The 20,902-nt window shown below is 39.0% G+C and overlaps 3 protein-coding genes across 5 annotated transcripts in view; 1 reads left to right on the top strand and 2 right to left on the bottom strand.

Moving 5' to 3' along the window:
* LOC145496460 (uncharacterized) overlaps positions 1–20,902 on the bottom strand; it is a 76,325-nt gene that overhangs the window by 34,556 nt on the left and 20,867 nt on the right. For all 3 annotated transcript variants that reach the window (XM_081476126.1, XM_081476124.1, XM_081476125.1), the window contains exons 9-17: positions 20,330–20,429; positions 19,542–19,600; positions 18,084–18,210; positions 16,761–16,997; positions 15,655–15,868; positions 15,453–15,538; positions 11,361–11,552; positions 7,779–8,150; positions 885–943 (exon numbers count right to left, since the gene is read on the bottom strand). In XM_081476126.1, the coding sequence (XP_081332252.1) occupies positions 885–943; positions 7,779–8,150; positions 11,361–11,552; positions 15,453–15,538; positions 15,655–15,868; positions 16,761–16,997; positions 18,084–18,210; positions 19,542–19,600; positions 20,330–20,429 (1,446 nt within the window). The remainder of the gene's footprint in view (positions 1–884; positions 944–7,778; positions 8,151–11,360; positions 11,553–15,452; positions 15,539–15,654; positions 15,869–16,760; positions 16,998–18,083; positions 18,211–19,541; positions 19,601–20,329; positions 20,430–20,902) is intronic.
* On the top strand, positions 1,499–3,669 carry LOC145496465 (uncharacterized). Its single transcript, XM_081476130.1, has 2 exons — positions 1,499–1,777; positions 1,893–3,669. Exons 1-2 carry the CDS (start codon positions 1,623–1,625, stop codon positions 3,667–3,669), a joined length of 1,932 nt encoding a protein of 643 aa, XP_081332256.1. The 5' UTR covers positions 1,499–1,622.
* On the bottom strand, positions 4,455–6,445 carry LOC145496468 (uncharacterized). The gene has a single exon (XM_081476136.1). It carries the CDS (start codon positions 6,330–6,332, stop codon positions 4,728–4,730), a length of 1,605 nt encoding a protein of 534 aa, XP_081332262.1. The 5' UTR covers positions 6,333–6,445; the 3' UTR covers positions 4,455–4,727.

Raw genomic sequence — 20,902 nt, 5'->3', positions numbered from 1 at the left:
GCATTTATGTTATTCTGCTCTCATTGCAGTATACAGGGAATGTATACTGGTGAGAGTCTTGAGTTAGTGTTCTTGGGAATAAATATACCTACCACCTGCACGAGCAAAGAAAAAACTTTGAACACTGGATGAGGCCGCGAGGCCAAAACCCAAGTACAGTACACACTGAATATATCTCGCCCATTGTATAGTCTGCAAAAAATGTCAACGAAGCACGAATGATAAGGCTCTAGTCTTTTTGTACGCACACAATGCCGTGTGGTTATCAAAAGACCATGTGAGTTTAAGAACTTGGGAGATGTGTAAACAGAAGCACCTGTGGTTTGTTAATTTTTATCACAAAAATTTATGGTCAAAAAGATAATCCTGGGCCGGCTTGTTCGAAAACCCAGGATAAAATTTTTTTTCACTGCTTATGTTTTGTGTAGTTTGAGATTAATTACTCGAGCTCAAAACTGAATGACAAACGATATAAACAGAAAACCTGACCGATAAGTTACAAAACTGAAATCAAAATTCTCGCTAATTCTGGGTTAGTTTAATCGGGTTTTGAACAACTCGGCCTTGGAGTCAATCTCAGAGTAATTCAAAACACCAAGCCAAGTCAAAACACTACTCTGAATGCAATACAAGAGAGCCATAAAGCTTCCTTTTATCACGATGAACAAATTAACTTCGATGACCAAAACTAACATCTTAAAATGACTTCTCAATGGCTGATTTCGACATGAATTGTACTATCATTGACAAAATCGGCTAATATCGTTCTTAGATCTAGACTTCGCTGCATTACTTAAAAATATAACTTACTTAGGTTACTTAGGGTATTATTCTATATGCAAACATTAACTTTTATCACAATTTGTAATTTTTAGATCACACACCTTTCTAACGTTTTCCGGATGCATAGTACCTTTCTGAGCCTTAAAACGTCCCGTCAAATCTACCGTAGAGAAATAATTAAAGCTCCATGTTAGTGGTGCCTCTCACGTATCGTGATGGTCATATGTATTTCTCGTCGTGGGCGTGTACAACGAGAATAAATTGAAGAAAGCAGTTTCATTACTGTTTGCCGTTATTTATAGCGGAGCTCCGACGGCCCAAAGGGCTGCCAAGCGGAGCACTATAGGAACCAACGAATTGCTTTTCTCATGGTCATCGTGGCTAGCGGAATTGCTCATGGGTGCGTACGCGCGATGACGAGGAAGTCCCGCAACATGGCGGCCATACTCTAGCTAATAATTGAAGTTGACGGCTGCCCAGGTACTGGTTTTCGACTGGATCGCAGGCTCAAGGCAAGTTAACTTATTGTAATCAGGAGTTCCGTGTTTAGGCTTGATTATATCTATTTAGTATATACACACTCAGTGATCTAGGTGTTTCAAGCAATCTAATCGGTTCGCTATCTCTGCCTAATAAGCATTATTCACTCCCTATCGGGTGAATATGGCCGGCGTAAACTCGCGTTTTGCCAGGGTTTCTGAATCGGAAAGCCTGCGAATATACACCGAATGCAAATATGGCGGATCACTCGGACGGCCCGGGACTAGTAGCGTGGAAGCGAGGCTAGTCAGTCCTCTATCATGACCGCGGCTTTTCCCTGCTTGTTTTGATCGTCACAGATGGCTGCGTGTTCTTTGACAGAGGACGATATTCCCGGCGCTTCACTAGCTGGAAGAGAATCAGCGAGTTTAAAAAACGAAGAACTTCGTTTTTGGTTAAAATGCCGTGGCGATTCATTGAAGGGTTTGAAGACAAAGGCGTTATTAGTGAAAAGGTAAGGCAACATTTCGTGTCATTCTCAGTTTGCAGATTCCGCACATGTTGAGTTCGCATCTGGCTTCGATGCAAAATTTTTCGAAACTTAAAGCGATCATTTTTTTTTAACAAAGGGTTGAGGAGTATATAAAGACTGGCCATGATCAGAACATTGTCGATCCAGACAAGAATCGGATCTATACGAAAAGAAAAGAACGCAACGAGGCGACGAGCAAAGATGTTGATGCGAGTGTATCCGGTGAATCACAACCGAAGTATCCATCAGATGGCTGGTCCACCGACCTTACTAAAATACCTTTCTTCACTCGCGCAGAAGTGAATCAACATATTTCGAAGTCAGGGAAAAACATTGGCTCCAAGACACACTCTGTTCCAACGAGTGTTAGAAAAGCTACCACGTTTCTTGAAGACGAATACTTGAAAGAAATTTTGACAGCAAGTGATGGGAGCTATTTTTATTTCAAGTCACTATGTCACCACAGTTTTAGAAAGAATGACCCGCCTCATAACTTAAAAGTAGCTCTGTGTATTGTAAGCGGAAAGGTAAAACATGCATACTGTACCTGTGTTGCTGGTGCTGTTGGTTTTTGTAACCATGTGTTAGCCTTGATGATGAAAGTCTGCAAGTTCACATTGTATGAATGCAAGAGTGTAAGTGACTTAGACAATGAGGATGACATGCAACCAAAACAAGCTTGCACATCTATGTTGCAGCAGTGGCATCGAAAGGGTAGGGGGGACACCATAGTTTCACAACCAGCTATGGAGGTTGTTGTTCTCAAAACACATCAAGACTTAGACAGATCTTCATCAAGAGAATCTGGGGTGAGGTGCTTATTATATGAAGCTAGGACACTCCAAAGTATTAAAAGTCAAAGAGCAGATGAGCAGAAGTTGTGTGAAAGGTTGAAAAAGGAAAATCCAAAAATGGCATTGGCACAAATAATGGAACCTTCTCCTGAAAGTTCACAGTTGCTAGAAACCAAATTTGGTAAAAGCCCTCAAGGTTCCTATGCAAGTTATCAGCTGTCCACAACAGAGGATAATTTCAAAGTGTACTGTAACATTTCTCATGTACCTAGGGTTGACCCAGGCCACACACACAATGTCTCAATTAATTCTTATCCAAGATTCCCACTCAATACAGCAACAGAGGAGTTTGCTGTACCTGATGAATTGGCAGCAATTGAGAAAGCCTTACTGGAAAAGCTTAGTGTTGATGAAGAGAAAATCAATGACATTGAGACCAAAACAAGGGGGCAGTCTAATTGTGAAGAGTGGAAGCAGGAAAGAAAATTCAGATTTACAGCATCAAACTTTGGCTTAATCAGTGCAAGGAAAAGGCATCATGAGAATTTTGTGAACAGCCTGCTACACCCCAAGCCCTTTACATCACGGTACACTAACCATGGTATTAAGTATGAACCAGTTGCCCTGGAGCAGTACCAAAAATACATGCATTCCATTCGTCGGCCCATAAAAGTCCTGAAGTCAGGTCTAGTGGTGAGCCTAGATGCACCCTATTTGGGTGCTTCACCTGATGGCAAAGTCATTGACATTGGCTGTTCATTCCCCTTCGGCCTTTCAGAGGTCAAGTGTCCTGAAACAAAATTTCTGGTCACACCCCTGGATGCTTGTTCTGATAGCACTTTTTTTCTTGAAAATGTAAATGGTGAACCGAAACTAAAGCGGAATCACAAGTACTATACCCAAGTGCAGGGACTGATGGGAGTTACTGGTGCTAGATGGTGTGACTTTGTTGTTTATACAAGTAAGGGCATGAGCATTGAACGTATTCCTTTTGATGAGGAATATTGGAACACCTTAAAAGGAACATTAAAGTCATATTATTTTACTCATTTTCTTTCCAAGGCAGCAAGGGAACCTTGAATAATTTATTCTTGGTAAATTCAATCAATAAGCTGAGACATATTCAAAAATAATGACATGGCAATATAAACATTTGGGCATTGAAGATATCTCCATTTTTTTAGTTGTGTTCATGAAAGTGGAAGTGACTACCTAACTAAGACTTGATCGAGTTGTCAAAAAATGTTTTGATCCTATCTACATGAATAATTTTCACTCAGGCAAAAAAACATAGCATCTAAATAATGATGCAAACAAATGAAGACTGATTTAATACTATAAAATTTAAGAAAACTCACATAAGATTACTGTTGTTGTTGTATTTTGTGAATTTTAGAAAATAATCATTACAATAATATTGAAACTGTCATTATGTTCAAATTTGTAAATTCTCTCCTCTAGTTGTCAAAAATGTTAAGTGTAGTTCCATAAAATATTCATACAAATCCATGGAGGGGATTTTGTCTTCAGAACCCACACTCCTCTGGAAATTTCAGTTACATTTTTGTTCTTTGAGAACCACCCACCCCCCAGGAATTTCTAATCCCTTCTTTGGGGGTGTATGGATATTTTCTGGAACTACACATTAGAAATGTATTGAGAATTTGTCCCTTAACCCTGTGGGTTAATAGAATAAAAAGAAAAAGCTTATTTTAACCCATCTTATGTGGCTGTAGATTGAAAGCACTAATCAATGATAACAAAATGTTGTTCTTTTGACATACAATATGTCACACTGAACAGCCACCAGTTCTCAATGTTTTGCTTAAGTGCGAGTAGATTAATGTAAATGATAAATTGGGGGGGGGGGGGGGGGGACTCCCATATGAAACAGATGGAATACTTATTGAAAATTTTGAATGAAACCCCTAAGGAAAACTAATCTGGGACAGGCTCAAGCTTTTGTCAGTGACCCCTAAAAAACACCAAAAATAACTACACATTTTGATACAACCCCAAACAAGGCCTCAGCAGACATAAAAAATAGGTTCTCCATGAATGTCCTTAGCGAGACCCAAAAAGCACCCCTGTCTGTTTCATATCCTATGGCAGCCCCTCCCCCCCTGGAATGATACAAATTATTCCGAAATCAGTGGATCTTGTGTATTGCAAAGAAAGGCGGACACACTCCACATCTGGTTAACAACAGAAAATAAACTTAAAGGTATTTCTCCTTTCCAGATAAGGAAGTTCTTGATCTTGTTGATTGCTCTTTCGACATGGATTCTTAGCCCAGCAATTTGTTGTGTTCGTACAACATCTTCGGCAGACATTTGAGTGTTTGCCCCGAGGAAGGGTGGTATGTTCAGTTTTACTCCGAGTGGCAAAATGTCTGCAATTTGAAATCCTTTGTCGGCCATAACAGTGTCACCATTCTCCAATTTCTGTGACAAGAAGCCACTTCGAACAACAATTTCCCGGTCTGAGATGCTACCAGTGTACAGCTGGCTAATGAAGGTAATTGCGCCACTTGGGGCAATGCCCACTAGTCCTTTGAGCGTTACATGATTTTTATAAGAACTGAATAGCTCAGAATTGAGCAGTAAACTGCTAGGCATCTCACAGCGCACCTCCGTACAGTCTATGATGACTCTCGTAGTAGGAAATTTTTCTTTAAAATCAGCTGGCATGGTTGCCTGCACGATCTCCTTTGATGGCCAAATGCTTATCTGACCAAATTTCAAGTACATGTAGTTTATCCATGGTACAAAAACTCGGCTTACAGTAGACTGAGCCACACCATAAAGATGGGCCAAATGTTTTTCTGAGAACCCTCTTCTCAGACGACAAAGTACAATAAAAAATTCGTCTTGTGGCTTGAGCTTTCGGCGACGTCCTTTCTTTGCAGCCTGAACGTTGCCCTCATCGTCAGAGTCTGAATTATAAAAGTCTTCGGGGACATCTGTCACACTGCCTCTTGGGCGAATGTTTTCACAATTGTCTCCAGGATTCAGGTACTCAAAAATGGCCATAAAAGTCGCATAACTGGACATACCAGTGTAAAACGAAATGTCTCCGTCCGTCGTGAAACGATCGACACAAAATAAACGTGAAGACATTTCCTTCTGTTGGCGTTCGAAGTCTGTCAATTTCTCATTCAATTCGGTGTTTTCACGACGAAGGTTGTTTATTTCACTTTCTAGTTCACCGATCTTTTCACTTTGTTCGTTGTTTTCACGACGAAGGTTGTTTATTTCACTTTCTGACTGCTTCAATTTCTCTTCTAGTTCACCGATCGTTTTAGTTTGTTCGGAGATTTGTCTTTCTAAATCCTGAGTTTCACATGTGTCAACCTCGAAGCTTGTACTTGGCTCAAAGGCGAACATCTCGACGGTTTCTTCGGTGAGCAGTTTTTTCTTCGCAGGCAGCGGTTGGCGTTCAGTCGGGGCCTTTCTTTTTTTTGGAGAAGGTCCTGACCAGTCAAATTTTGAAGGAATACCACCTTCCTTGACATAAATCCGTCCGTTGATAGACTTCCTAAGATCTTCTGACTTGAAATGTAGCGAACAGACTTTCGTACGCTCTGTTACGACGAAACCCTTGCCTTCATCTCGACGGATCGCGTGTATCCACTGTTTTCTTAGCAAAGGCGCTTTAGGAAAGTTAAAAAAAGAAACCTTTTCTCCCGATAACGATGTATAACCTTTCCGATTGTAGTTGGGTACGCAGCAAAACGAAGGCATCGCGAAATGAATCCACAACACGCGTAGTCAAAACATTGCACCAAGGACTGACTAGCCTCGCTTCCACGCTACTAGTCCCGGGCCGTCCGAGTGATCCGCCATATTTGCATTCGGTGTATAAGACGATGCTGTACCAGAAATGAGAACAGGGCTATAACATTTGGCGTGAAAGTTTTCAAAGCATAGAAAAGGCTCACCGATGTTCGACTTTCGAGCAGTTTAAGGACATTTCCTTGGCAATCACAGATTTCATCAATCTGAGCAAACCCGACCGCCAAGTCGCTCTCCACCCTCTAAAAAACAGCTTTATTTCACACAAAAATTATACTTTTTGTAAAAGCGAATTAGAATCTTTAAACCATTTGCTGTACCACTGTCCTTTCTCTATAGCATTTTGGAAAGATTTTAAACAATTATTGGATGAGGTTTTTGTGATATCCATGTCATATCCATGTCATGTTTTTGCTTCTTCACTTACGGCAAACAACACAAAGTGCGCGAACTTGACATGATTACCCTTAGAAATCATGTACTGCGGTCAAACATGACTTGATTACCCGTGACCTTGAGTGTCCTTGACATGATTATTGTGTAATTTGCAGCTAGATGACGTAACAGGCGCTAATTTCGAAAATTTACTGTACCCTTTCAGCCAATCAGAAAAGAGCAATGTATAATAATGAAGCTTATTGGTCAGTGACAAAAAATGAACAAATTCACCTAGCTGTAGAAGATATACTGGGCATCATAACAAGACCATGCCCCTTACTTGCCTACTTTTTACTGATTGCAAAAATTCACTTGTGGGACTGTACAAGAAACCAAACTTTTCCAAGTTTTGTTGCATTTAAGGCTAAGACTTAAATTGAACTTAAATATGAAACAGAAGCATACATTTCAATCGGAATGGGCGAACTGTTTTCTGTAAGTTTACTTTTAGTCTTGCTATTATTATTATGTTTAACTTCGAGCCTTTCTAGAACTATTAAGATAAGGTTTTGTATTAAGATACTAACCATTTCATTCGATCATGAAAATTCCAATTCTCCTTGCTCGCGCTTTAGTTTTATTTAACAAAATAGGCCATTTCCGAGGTGTCTTAAGCACTCCACTTTACGAAAAAGATGGCAGCTTTACATTTAACCACAATACAGTCCGAACCTAACACAGCCAACAGGGACTAATATTCTGCCCTGCACTAACAACAATGTTTAGCAGTTAAGGTTCTTGAGCTAAACGATTTGATGAGTTCTGGCAAAAATCTAAAGTTTTCTAACCACTCAAAAAGAATTATCTAGAAATAAGTTAAATCAAAAGACGTTCAAGGAAAGTGCCTTGATTTTCTCTCGGTTAAACACAAAGTAGAAAAGACATTTCGTATTTTAAAATAATTAAACCTCTGTCAGGCACCATCTTGGTTCACCTCCTGAACAAACAAAAACTTACCCTGTATAGGTTCCTCTAAGGAATCTATATCCAATCCTTCCATAAGGTTGTAAATGGCTTGATCTCTATCCGGGTAAAACGCAGAAGGGTTCGTCTTACCAGCATCAAAGGGCCCCAGCTTTCTTCTTAAACTTAAGACCTCGTTTGGCGAGAACGTATCCATTTGAAGGGTTCTCATGATTATGGGATCACTACCAGCCAAATATAGCGGATTTAAATATAAATTTGCAAGTACGTTCTCCTCTCCAATTGAAGATTGGCGTTCTTTTATCTTGTGAGCTTTGTTCATTCGGAGCTGGCCAGAAGACGATATCGTGTCGATAATATCTGTGTCAGACATCCCATCTTGATTTAAACTACTGGCAATCCTCCCTAAAAGATAAGAAAATTAACTTTCTGAAAGTTTTTGTTGCTCAATACAGTAAGTATATAAGACTGACAGAAGATGTTTTAGCTACCAACTCAAATTCGTTTTCAAGAATATCCGGATACGTGAGGAGTTCTTATCAGGTACTCGAATTCAATTTTATGGCTAAATACGCAAGGGTGCAACCTGAACACTTGCTTTTCGCTCAGTAGCTACGAAATGCAGGAAGTCAAACAACAACGCTAACTGTTGAAAAAAACGTAATCGGGTGTTAATGAAACCCATTAAAATCATTTACCCAGTTTTCTAAAACGATTAATTGCATATTGAAATTTAATAACTTGACATTATAATATCATAATCCATCAATTATTTTCGCTATCACGCGATTGGTCTAAACGCTTCACGCGAATGAATATGCCTCAGCTAAAACTGGGGAAAATATTCATGAAATATCTGAAACCCAATTACAATCGTCAGACTTGAACAATACTAATCGATATCACTGTCTTTTATCTGTTGTTTGACAGGTGTCGGGTTCTTCTTCACACCTTGATTCCGAAGTTGTTCGCTGCTCTTCAAATGTACTTTCGGGGCAACCTTCAGCAACTAAGAAGTGTAAATATGAAGGTGGAGTGGAAAAATGCTTTATAATGGTTAGTTAAATATTTGGACCCCAACTACATTTGTTATAGCGGAGCTTCGGCGGCCCGAAGGGCCGCCAAGCGGAGCCCCATACACACATAGGAAAGGAAAGGAAAGGAAACACACGAATGGATTTTCTCATGGTTATCATGGCTAGCGGTATTGCTCGAGGGCGCGTACGCACGACGGCAACAACGGCGACGACGGCAACGACGGCGGCGACGGCGACGACGGTGACGGAGTCACGCAAGATGGCGGCCATTCTCTAACTAAGCTAGAAGGTTGACAGAAATAGACAGCCTTGTTTTATAGCCTCCTTCTTTGATATTGGATATCCATATTATGGTCAATTGACACCTGTCAAATCAAGGTATCCGCTGATCAGTATCACCTGACCATATCGTGGGCTCAAGTTTAGAGCTAATCGAGGTCACGTGTTTTTTTAAAGTTGACCCCTGACCAAGTGCTGGTTTTTCTATTGGATCGCGGGCTCATGTCAAATTAACTCGTTGTAAACGGGGCCAGGTTGTTCGGAAGCCGGTTAACGCTAACCCAGGATTTAAGTTAACAAAAGTGTAAATAGTTCTTGTATCAGGAGCCATAATCGGAGACCGTAAGCGCGCGCTATTTCTAGTATTGGGTTTGTCCCCATGATATGGGACAATAATTCTATATTTAGAACAAATTGCGCCATCGCCTGCGGCGCACGCGCGTACATGCTGCGAGGATTTCTGCGGATGTCGCGCGGGGAAAATGTCCGAAATTCCCGAAATTTTTCATGTTTTTGGCCCACAACTCAACGCGTTTACGTCTGTTGGAATTTTGCCTAAGTATTTTCGTCGCAAGCTGCTCCAGTTTGAGTGAAGTAAGACAGTGTCGAATTTAGGTATGTTCCGCTGTAAGCTTATATGTATCGCTGACCAAGTTGTGTTCCGATGGATGCTTCTTGTACATGAGCTGTACATTACTCCACTTTAAATTTCACATATGTTGAAGATTAACAGCTTTTCCATTACACAGCAAAAAACTAGCTGGATATATTTAGATATAGCAGAGCTTCAGGACTTCATAGTTTCCTAGCTTCTCTTGCCACACGCTTGCGAGGAATTTGTCAGTCTATCGCGACCGAAAAGTAAAACAAAATAATTGCTAGTTTGAGTTTCGCTTGAATTGTAAGCAACGCTTGATGTTTCATCAGGGCCCAATAATTTTACGTCCGTAGATACTGCTCAGTTTTATTCGTGTAAAAATCCAGTAAATTCTCTGTTGTCGATGAATGAGAGCGCCCGCCGATGCGTGTTTTGTACAGTCAGTAAACATGACAAATTGTATTTCCGCCGCACTTTCGTGTGAAAGCGTACATCGAACTCAAACAATAACTCTATAGTTTTTAAATATGTTTAATTTTGATAAATGTTTGAGAATATATTAAAAGCTAAGCTGAAAATATGTGAATAAAGCAGAAATAATCAGCAAAGTTACGATGACGCTTTCTTTAATCAACTTGGAATAAAGATTTCGATTTTGTTGATCGAGCTACCAAAACTACTTATCTATTTTCATTTTTGCAGTGTAAAACCTCGCTATGATTATGTTGAAGAAACACACATGATGTTAGTAGCCTTTTTTGCGTTCGTGAAATTTGTTACAGCATCTCAGCACGAAAGATAACGAAAGAAATCTTTGTCAAGATTTGTTGACAATTGAAAACACCGACTCGGACTTGAAAGTGCACGAGCTGCACTATGCAAATGAGCGAATTGTACGCGTCAGACTTTCCTTTCAAAAACTTTTGCAAACTCACCAAACAAGCAGAACAATCAGAAACCGTCAAAACAGGTTTTGGTTATGATGAACCATTGTCTGAGAAACTCACAAATTAACTCGATACCAGAGTAGAGAGTTTTCTTGCTATATTCTTAAGTCAGAACAAACGCAAAAACATACGCGTAAGCTTACAACTAGCGTGAGCAGATCTTATTATTCATTCCCAGCGCGAGATTGAAGTCTTGTTTTCGACCCTGAAAAACCCACCTTTTCCGTTAGCTCAGAGCATAAAACTACATATAAGCGCCCTGGTTCGTATTCCCTGCCTTATTCCCTGCCATCGCTGTGAAAAATACGCAAGAGAATCTCTTAACTCTCACCATTTGATCACGCAACGTGACAACATCCACGCGAGAGCCCCCGACATGTGCGTGGATCCGCGCGGATATACGACGTCAGGATCGCGCAATTTGTTCTAAAAATAGAAAAATTGTCCCATATCATAGGTGCGCGCGAATCCCGAGACTTACGGTCTCCGTCCCCGATTATGGCTCCTGCTTGTATACAAATGTTTTTCACTGCTTTTGTTTTGTGTATTTTGAGATTATTCAAACTCAAAACAGAGGGCCAAACAATATACAGTAAACCTCACTGCAAAGTTACAAAATTCAAATCAAAATTCTCGCTTACCTGGGTTATCTTAATCGGGCTTTGAACAACCCGGCCCAGGAGCTCCGCTTTTAGGCTTGGCTAAATCTATATATTAAATGGATGTTGTAGTAATTGAAATCACTGTCTTTTACCTGTTGTTTGACAGGTATCGGGTTCCTCTCCGCTCATTGATTCCGGAGTTGTCTGTTGATCTTCAAACGTATCTTCAACATTTGAAGGGTGTAAAGATGAAAGTGACGTGGAACTTTCTCCATCTCCTAAATAGCCTTGTATTTTTTCAAAAGAACTTGTACTCGGGATGCTCTTTTTCTCAGCAGTCTCGCCTGTTTGAAAAGAGAAAATATATATTATAATCAAGATTAAAGTTACCTTATTAACTGGCTTAGGTTTTAAGAACTTATTTATTTTAGGTTTTGAAAACTCATTTGTTTGTTTTGGTTTAGGTTTTGAAAACGTATCTTTTTCGACAGGCGTATTCAATCTTTCGTTTTAACATTTAGAATAAGAACTTTTAATTTTTATACCAGTGATGAACTTGTAAATTTTGTCTTAGCTTTGTAACTTTATTTTACTACAAACACTGTAAAGCACTTTTGGACATTGATGAAAAAGCGCCATATAAATGGCTATTATTGTTATTATCACCATCACTATCACTATCACTATCACTATCACTATTACTATCACTATCACTAGTCTTAGTCTTACTATAGCTGAGCCCAATAATTTTTATTTCTTTAGAATTCAAATAAGTTTATGATACACAGTTTTGAACGCTATAGGTAACTAGGCTGTACATATTTACTGACAAAAAGCCATGGGAAGAACAAACCTAAGAGTGCCTGCCTGTAAAAATCAGACAAATTCTTAATTTCGCGGCAAGGGTCGAAAATTCGATTTCGCTCATATTCGTATGGTAGATAGGCTAGGGCATGACAAAAACTACTGGATAGTTTTTTTGACAAAATATCCTTTTATTTCAAAGAAATATGTAAATTACCAACTTCCGTTAAAATCGTCATTTGACGCACCATTTTATTAAGCAAGTTTGAGAGCCTCGCATGCAAAACCACATCGATCTTCCGTCTTTAAAACGATCAAATATTTATCTGCAATGTTTAAATGTATACTGGGTTGATTTTAGGGAAGTTGCGTTGTCTTTTTGGGTGCAAAATAATTAAATTTCGAAGACATGTATTTCATTGACTTAAAAGTACTTCGTGAATATAATTAATTTTCACCATATGCGAAACCTTCAAATGGATTAAGCTTCTGGTGGTTGAATCGCAGAAGGATGGTCTACAGATTCCTGTAAAAATTTCTTTGGGCAAATGATTGTGAGCGACGCGAGAGCTTTTCAAAGTACGTCAAAAATGCAAATATTTGACCATCCCTCGTCAAATTTCAATTTACGGGTTAGACGTATATTTTAGCATGCGCCACATGACTTGACCTATAATAAGTTGAAATAGACACAGAGCTGATAATTTTGAAATGTTCTAACCTTATTTGTTGTAAAAGGCAGGTCCAAAGCCGATTTGACGTGTTTCTAGTCCATCTCTCACCATTCATCGCGCATAAAGCAGAAGTTTGCTTTTGTTTACACAAGGTTAACGTCCGATGTACATCGCCAACTGTCAACCTATTACTGGTCGAATACCATGAGTCTGTGACCATCTTTCTGCGCATATGAACATCACTACATCTAAGTCAAAAACGGCTGGGTCATTTGTAGATAGTTGCTTGCTATGCACTGCGCCAAAATATTACGTTTGATCGATTGCTGACCATTGCTGATAAGCGTGTCGGCGCAGCACAATCTTACAGCCGTTATTTGTTCGTCCCGCAATGCTGTCACGGCATATGCTGCACATTTTGATCTATTTTGTATAGAGCACTCTCAGGATAAGTGAAACAATTTAATCATTGTTCATCTGTTTGTTCATATATATAATAATATGTGTATATTTATATAATCGTATTCTATAGTGTACGTGGCCTCGGTCCTCGATGTTTCAGACAACAGCTGATAAAGCTACTGTGTACTCACTAGAATTTTAAAAAAATCGCCATAAAACAAATTATAGATCAATGAAGCAAGAACTAGCTGAAATAAAAATAGGAAATCACAACGTGTCTAATTCGAGAGAAAAATTAGTAATTACGTGAGTAAACAGCCCTGGCCATGCCATTTTATTTGGCGTATTTTGTTTGCCTAGTGGCGTGGCATTGGTATGTTTGTAACAGAAAATAGAGGACTGTTGTCAATACAGTCCAAAATTATTGTCAGTAAAATATTGTAAATAAAAGACGTATTGACCGGTCACCATTTGGTCGTTCCGATAAAGGTTTCATTATTGTCTTTACCCCTATTAAGCGGTCACCCAAAATTTAAAACTTTGTTTTGGAAAGGGTGATGGCAGATAAGAATCCGAAATTAAAGGTGCAGACGAGTGATAATTCAAATACACGTCTATCATGATTGTCTTGAATTGACTCCATGTTCACCAAGAAAGTTATAATCCGATAGTGAAAAATTGAATATTCAAGGTACAACAACCTAAGCGGCTAACCCCATTAAGCGGTCGCCACCCATTTCCCCGAGGGTAGCCCACTGTATTACATGTTAACCAAAAATAATTGCACAGCGCGAAAAGACCTAGGTATGAGTTTATCGTTACAGTATTACGCAGGGCATTTAGGTAGCGGGGGTCGAGTAAAAGATAACAACAGGGGCAATGGTAAACTATTCACTCTTTTCATTTCTTAATTGAATCTCTTCCTACTCAACACGATTGTGTGCTCCCAGTGGTTCTAAGCCTTACGGAGCCTTATGTATTAGGACAGAAATTGTCCTACCCTGCCCTCTAAAATGGTATGACAGCATTGCGTGACGAACAAGGAACCGCTGCAAGCAAGGATTCAAGCCATCAAACCATGATGATCAAACGTAATATTTTGGTGTAGTGCAAGCAACTATCTACAAGTGACTCAGCCGTTTTTGACTTAGATGCAGTGATGATCATATGTGTCGAAAGAGGGTCACAGATTCATGGTATTCGAGCATTAAATAAGTTGATAGTTGGCGATGTACATCGGACGTTATGTAAACAAAAGCAAACTTCTGCTTTATGTGCGACGAATGGTGAGAGAAACACGTCAAATCGGCTTTGGACCTGCCTTTTACAGCAAATGAGGTTAGAAAAATTCGAAATTATCAGCTCTGTGTCTATTTCAACTTAACATAGGTCAAGTCATGTGGCGCATGCTAAAATATACGTCTAACCCGTAAATTGAAATTTGACGAGGGATGGTCAAATATTTGCATTTTTAACGTAATTTGAAAAGCTCTCGCGTCGCTCACAATCATTTGCCCAAAGAAATTTTTACAGGAATCTGTAGACCATCCTTCTGCGATTCAACCACCAGAAGCTTAATCCATTTGAAGGTTTCACATATGGTGAAAATTAATTATATTCACGAAGTACTTTTAAGTCAATGAAATACATGTCTTCGAAATTTAATTATTTTGCACCCAAAAAGACAACGCAGCATTCCCTAAAATCAACCCAGTATACATTTAAACATTGCAAAAAAATATTTGAGCGTTTTAAAGACGGAAGAACGATGTGGTTTTGCATGCGAGGCTCCCCAACTTGCTTAACAAAATGGTGCGTCAAATGACGATTTTAACGGAAGTTGGTAATTTGCATATTTCTTTGAAATAAAAGGATATTTTGCCAAAAAAACTATCCAGTAGTTTTTGTCATGCCCTAGCCTATCTACCATGAAAATATGAGCGAAATCGAATTTTCGACCCTTGTCGAGTTATTTTCCATTTTTATGGACAGGGACTCTTGAATCAAAATGTCCGAGACATTCCATTTACACTTCCCTTTGCCTTTTCTTTGACTTCCAAGTCTAGCAAACACATATGCGGCGCGCAATTAATCCTTATTAGCACCAACTTTCTTGCTGTAAAAATGGTTGTTGTTCATTGTGTTAGGATGTAATAACAGTAAAGTATTATTGTTTGTTTCACCAAGAAGTCACTTGAGATGTAGATCGCGACATTTCGACTACTTACTGCCAGTCTATATCAGGCAATTTAGTCAACTGATCCGATGGTCAAGTGTGACTGTCCTGCTCTTTTTCATTTTATAGTTACTAGGTTTAAAGAATTCCACTAATCAATGTAAAACGAAAGAGTGAAAAATACCAACCTCTCAGTGTTTGGTATTGCTCTATTGCTCTGGAAAGTTCCTTCCAATCTACTTCGTCATCGCTTTCATTTTCATCACCTTGATACCTAAGAAAGTAAAATTACAACATTTATCATTTTACATCTGTAAGTGTTGTCATTTAAACAGGGATTTAAACGTTCCATTTTAACAATTAAAGTAATCGATGTATATGGCAACATACATCGAATGTTTTTGTTCTAACAGGCGAGCTAGTTCCTCGTGTCCATGTCCTCTTGCAATCTCCTCCAATGGCGTTTGTGCATCTTTACAGCTCTTAAACACACTGTGACCAACTTGGGTACTAAAGATTATCCTGAAGAAATCTACGGCATTTAACATTGCCGCAGTGTTCACAATTATGTAAAGTAAGGACAGCGCCTGGGCCTTGCCACCTCCTAAACACCAAAAGACAATGACGTAGATGAATTGAGAAGTTAAACAACACACAGAAGAGAGCGGCCGCTAAGCATGGATTAAATTGCATTATTAGACTCTAATTTGACAGTGACAAAGAAATTAGAGGCCCAGACACACGGTGCAACATCGCGAGCAATGTTTCACGCAAAGGCTAATTTTCATAAGCAGAATCTCGTTCCACTTCTGCGATATTGCTCATTCAATTTTTAGGAGTAGACACACAAGTGACAAATGTTGTGCGAGATATTGCACAATGTGTCTAGGTCTTCCCGTTCATTTTAGTCTAAAATCACTTTATGTATCTTTTTCAGACTTCACCTAGAGAAGCTTGACTGCTTTTTATTTTTCCATAAAGCTAGGCAAAAGAACAGTCAATTGCTTTCTGGTTTTGTATTTTTTTTGTGTTGTTTTGTTGTTTTTGTTTTGTTTTGTTTTGTTTTTTTGGTTTACAGATGCGGAGGAGCACTGACCTCTATGGTTAGGTTGGGATCCGCATTGAAAAGTGGAGGTTGGAACCCTCGTAAAAGTCGTTGCGTGGTTTGCAACTTCAACATGTTCGGGGTCCCTGAATTATCAAAAGGCCAATTGATTCAAGGTTCAGTCAGTTTACCGAAAGAATTAAGAAGAGTCTGAATTTATGGTTAATGATTTGTCAACAGTGTTTCCTGACTTGATTGCCTTGGTTGGTTCCTACTTTCACGACTGAGCGGAACAGGATCGATAATGGCCGTTTTCTTCTTCTTTTTGTGGCGTCTGTCTGGTTTGTTATTGAGATAATGTTCGATAACTATTCCCTCAATTTGATTATTCACATTTCTTACTACTACTTTCTAGAAATTTACTGTATAGTCACTTTATAGTCACGCTTACCAGGTTGATTGGTCCCTTGTGAATCTTTTGTCTCGTTTGAATTTAAGTTTATTTTGCTCACTTTTCTAGATAGTAGGAATAGCATTGTTTCAAAATCCTCCGAGCTGTTGATGTCTTTTTCCACAAAGTCCTCTTTTGCTTTTTCTGGGTCGATGTACTCAAAGGGTTTGGAATTGCTTATTTTCTCTAGCCGGTAGTTCACCAGATAAACTTGCACTACACCTGCCTTAGAATTTGCTACCAGCAAACAGAAAAATTGGTTAACATATAACGTTATATTTAATGATTATAGTAAATACTCTATTTCAAGGTAAAAAGCATAGACATGCAAAAAACATAAAAAACACAGACATGCAAAGCGTGCAAGAGTTATTTTTAGGGGAATTAAAAGAAGAAACAGCATTCAGTGGACTCTTAAAAGGAATGATTAAATTAATCCAACAAGTTTGTTTGGTTACGATCAGTTCAACAAAAAGCGAATTTTGAATTTACGACGTACCAACGTTCTTTTCTTCGTGAAATACACGTAATGCAGGCGATATTGATTTCATCGTGACGAATACCATCACGGGCGAAATTCGAAACCACCCTCACCATCCCAATAGTGCACTCTGTACTAAACTCGTCCCTGTCCTAGAAAATACATAATTGTCGAGCGGCTAAGTCTAAGTTCATTCGAAATTTCATGTATGTTAGCGTTACTATGATTCCTCGGCTGATTATCGAATTCTGAAGTCTTTTGAAACCCACTCACAAAGTCCTGGGCTTAACCACCGTGAGCGCAGCATCGGAAATGTCGGAATGTGGCCAATACCTGGTCCCGTTTTTAGGAAATCAAAGATAGCTGTGCAAAACTCGGGATGAAATCTTCATACACACGATTCACCTTTACAAGCAGCAATTTGATTGGCTGACAATAGTGATCCGAAACTGATTTGTGTAACACACAGATCTCTTACTCACTCACTCATCCACTCTGATAAGAAATAGGTCCAAATAGACCGGCGGCATAGCTTTTGAATGGTGTGATTTTTGATTTTTGATTTGTCTTTCTTCCCTCTTTCATTTACTGACGTGAGGATATCGCTTGTCCCGTACTCGTAAAAGGTATCTGATGACTGAAGCGCATGGTTTGCACTGAGTTTTAAAGGCTTGGCGATTCGCCATTTGGTCGATTATTGGAAAGTTAAAAGGCGAAATAAAATAATGAAATAACATAATAACAGAAAATTAACTTATTTGTTTCTTCGCAGATGTTAAGACCATCAGGATCAATTGTTCTGCCTGTTGTCAAAACACGTGAGATTGGAATAATTTACTTACATGGAACTTTCCCCTTGAAATCTTTGTCGCCGCATCTTTCCACTGGAATTGTCGAGGGACCAAACTGTACTTGGAAATCGTGGATAACATAAGCATCAGCAAGTGACAAGTAGAACGTCTCCCCACCCTAAGAAATAATATTGCAGATTCTTCACGTTATTTCAGAATCAGTCAACTACAAGCCTAGCCCAGCAGGTAGAGCGCCAGACGGCTGTATGGGAGGTTGAGGGTTCGAGCCCTAGACTAGACCAACACTCAGGGTCTTAGAATAACTGAAGAGAATGTGCTATCTATGTATTTACATCTGCAAATGCTTAGACGTTCAAAGTCCCCTAACCTAAGGGGGTCCGGTACAATTTTGGAGTTGCCTAGATGCAATTTGGAATGGCGGCATAAGTCCTTTTCCTTTATAGCCGCCAAGATTTGGAACTCAATACCTCCATTTGTAAGGAAAGCTAACGATCTTTTAACTTTTAAACGATTACTAGGCAATTATTTTAAGTTTAAATAACTCATTTCTTATTATGTTTGTACATAACTATTTTTAGGCATCTATTACATATTACATATTTACATAGATTGTATAATCCTATTTCTTTTTCTTTTTTTAAACAATTTTGAGTTCACGCACACGTTTTAACGAGCGCTTGCTCTCCTAGGCGTCGCATGGTTAAATAAAATATTGATTGATTGATTGATTGATTGATTGATTGATTGATTGATTGATTGATTGATTGGATAAGGATTGTAAACCGTAAGCCCCGTCTCCTGCATCTGAACTTCTTGAACTTATCGCAAAGAGTAGGGCATGGAGTTCCCAGTGTTGGTCTGGCCTTGTCTCACGGGTGGGCGCTTCACATAGGGTTAACCTCATTGCTCCTTTTCCCTTTGGACAGAATTGTCCAAGAAAAATTGCTATTCTACACAGAAATTCGGTTTACAATTTCCGCGAGTGATCAATTAGCATTGAGGCGGGATACAGTGATATTTCGACCATCCAATAAAACGAAATGCTTTACTGTAATCTATATACTGGCTCTCAGCCAGCAGTATTTGTGAGGAAATTTAGCATTTATTAATTTAGACTAGAATACTAGCTCAATGAACTTAAAGTTATTGCGTTACACGCCTCTGAAACTAAATCTAATTAATTAAGTGACTTTCCGAGGTTGGTGGTTAATTGTATCAGCTTTTCACAATACCAGAAGGCAACCTGATATAGATTGGCAAACAAGTAATTTCGCGTATGATACTGGCACAAAGGCAAAGGCTTTTAAAATTACCAAAAATATCAATACTCTATCTAAAGTCAAGAAATTCCAAACACAATGCAACGTTTATAAGCTTTGTAGTGTTTGCACTGTTAAAAAGTCGTCACACCTTTAAGAGACTCAATTAAGTATTGCCTTTAAAACAGGCCCTTATAGCTAGCAAGAGGAAAGTAAGGCACTTAATTACCGCAACATTTCCTCTATTTGGAACAATTTCCTTGATCTCTGTTGGCGTTCTGGGGAAGTCTGTTAAAGGACAAAAGATTCAACTTCCTCAGAAAATGATAAAAAAAAAAAATCGCGGAACTACCCCCAAGGCTTTGATATGTTACTATGTTTCTTTTTTTTTTTTTTTTTTTTTTTTTTTTTTCATAAAGAAAATTATGTTATATTTTAATGTAGCTTCACGGCTAATCTCTTGACAGCTCTGCTAGAAGTTTTCTAGCGTTGATGAAAAATATTAAAATAGTTTATCTTAACCTTCAACACTATTCAGATCGGTGGCGCTTGGTCCTTTGCGACCGTAGGTAGCCTCCTACGCTGCCGTCGTCTAAGGTTGTCATCATCACGTGACACCCCCTTCCCCCGTATGATATATACGTCGTGAGATGTAACAGCTAGTAAAGCAACAGCTTTTAACACGATCTCCTTAATTTTGCACTGAAAGTATTTTTCCCTTCTCTAAATGTCAACGTCAAACTGTTGCTTTGTTTACTAGCTGTTACTTCCCATGAAGTAAAGTTAAGTTCTGTAAATAAGAAAGTTCTAACTCTGGAAAAACAACGCGATTGCCTCGGAAACAGCAAATCTCGAAAACGATGACATTTCAAACCAAATTTCCAGATAAATTCGCAAAGTTTGGCAGCTTTGACTTAAGGATTAAAATATAAGGGGTTAAAGTCAGCGGGTATAATCCCCTTCCCCAGCCCCGGACTAAATAGGGTCTATGAAAAAAGGCAAAAACTACCGCCTGACCTTGGAAAATTTCGAATTCCGTAGGTGTGTGGAGCAATGGAGTGCTATTACAATTTGTATCCAAAGGTGGTGAATCATTCACGAAGACGGTCTGCAGTTCCTGCGAAAGAATGGCAGATTTTAGTGACATTACAAACCATGCCAACTATTTTGGGTCATTACAGTTACTTTTAGACTCTGTGCCACTCACCGTCCGTAATCTCTGTTAACTTTTGTTTTGTCTCTTTCATAACACAATTCAGTTTTTCGTTAATTCATAAGGGCAGTCCAACAAGGAGAAAATGGAAATTTTAAGTACGTGTGCAAATTCCAGAATTGTTTATTTTGCATCTGCTACCTGAATCACTTTCTAGACTTAGTCGAAACTTTGCCCTTGTATTGGATAGGAAGTATATGAATGCTTTGTGACGTTGACCAGTCTGTAAACATTGTGCATTTAGAAGACCTTGGCCTTCGCGCTGGTTGACGTCCGTGCTGACGAGACCCAACCAAGTCGAAACAGCTGTCCACGTTTGCAATTCTTGGCTTTCAGTTTGGACTCGATCATGTCGTTGTCCTGTTAAGTTTCCTACG

This window comes from Orbicella franksi, chromosome 9 (genome assembly GCF_964199315.1).
Source record: "Orbicella franksi chromosome 9, jaOrbFran1.1, whole genome shotgun sequence".
Taxonomy (NCBI): Eukaryota; Metazoa; Cnidaria; class Anthozoa; order Scleractinia; family Merulinidae; genus Orbicella; species Orbicella franksi.
The sequence above is the reverse complement of the archived record's forward strand: the minus strand, read 5'-3'. Positions and strand labels throughout refer to the sequence as shown.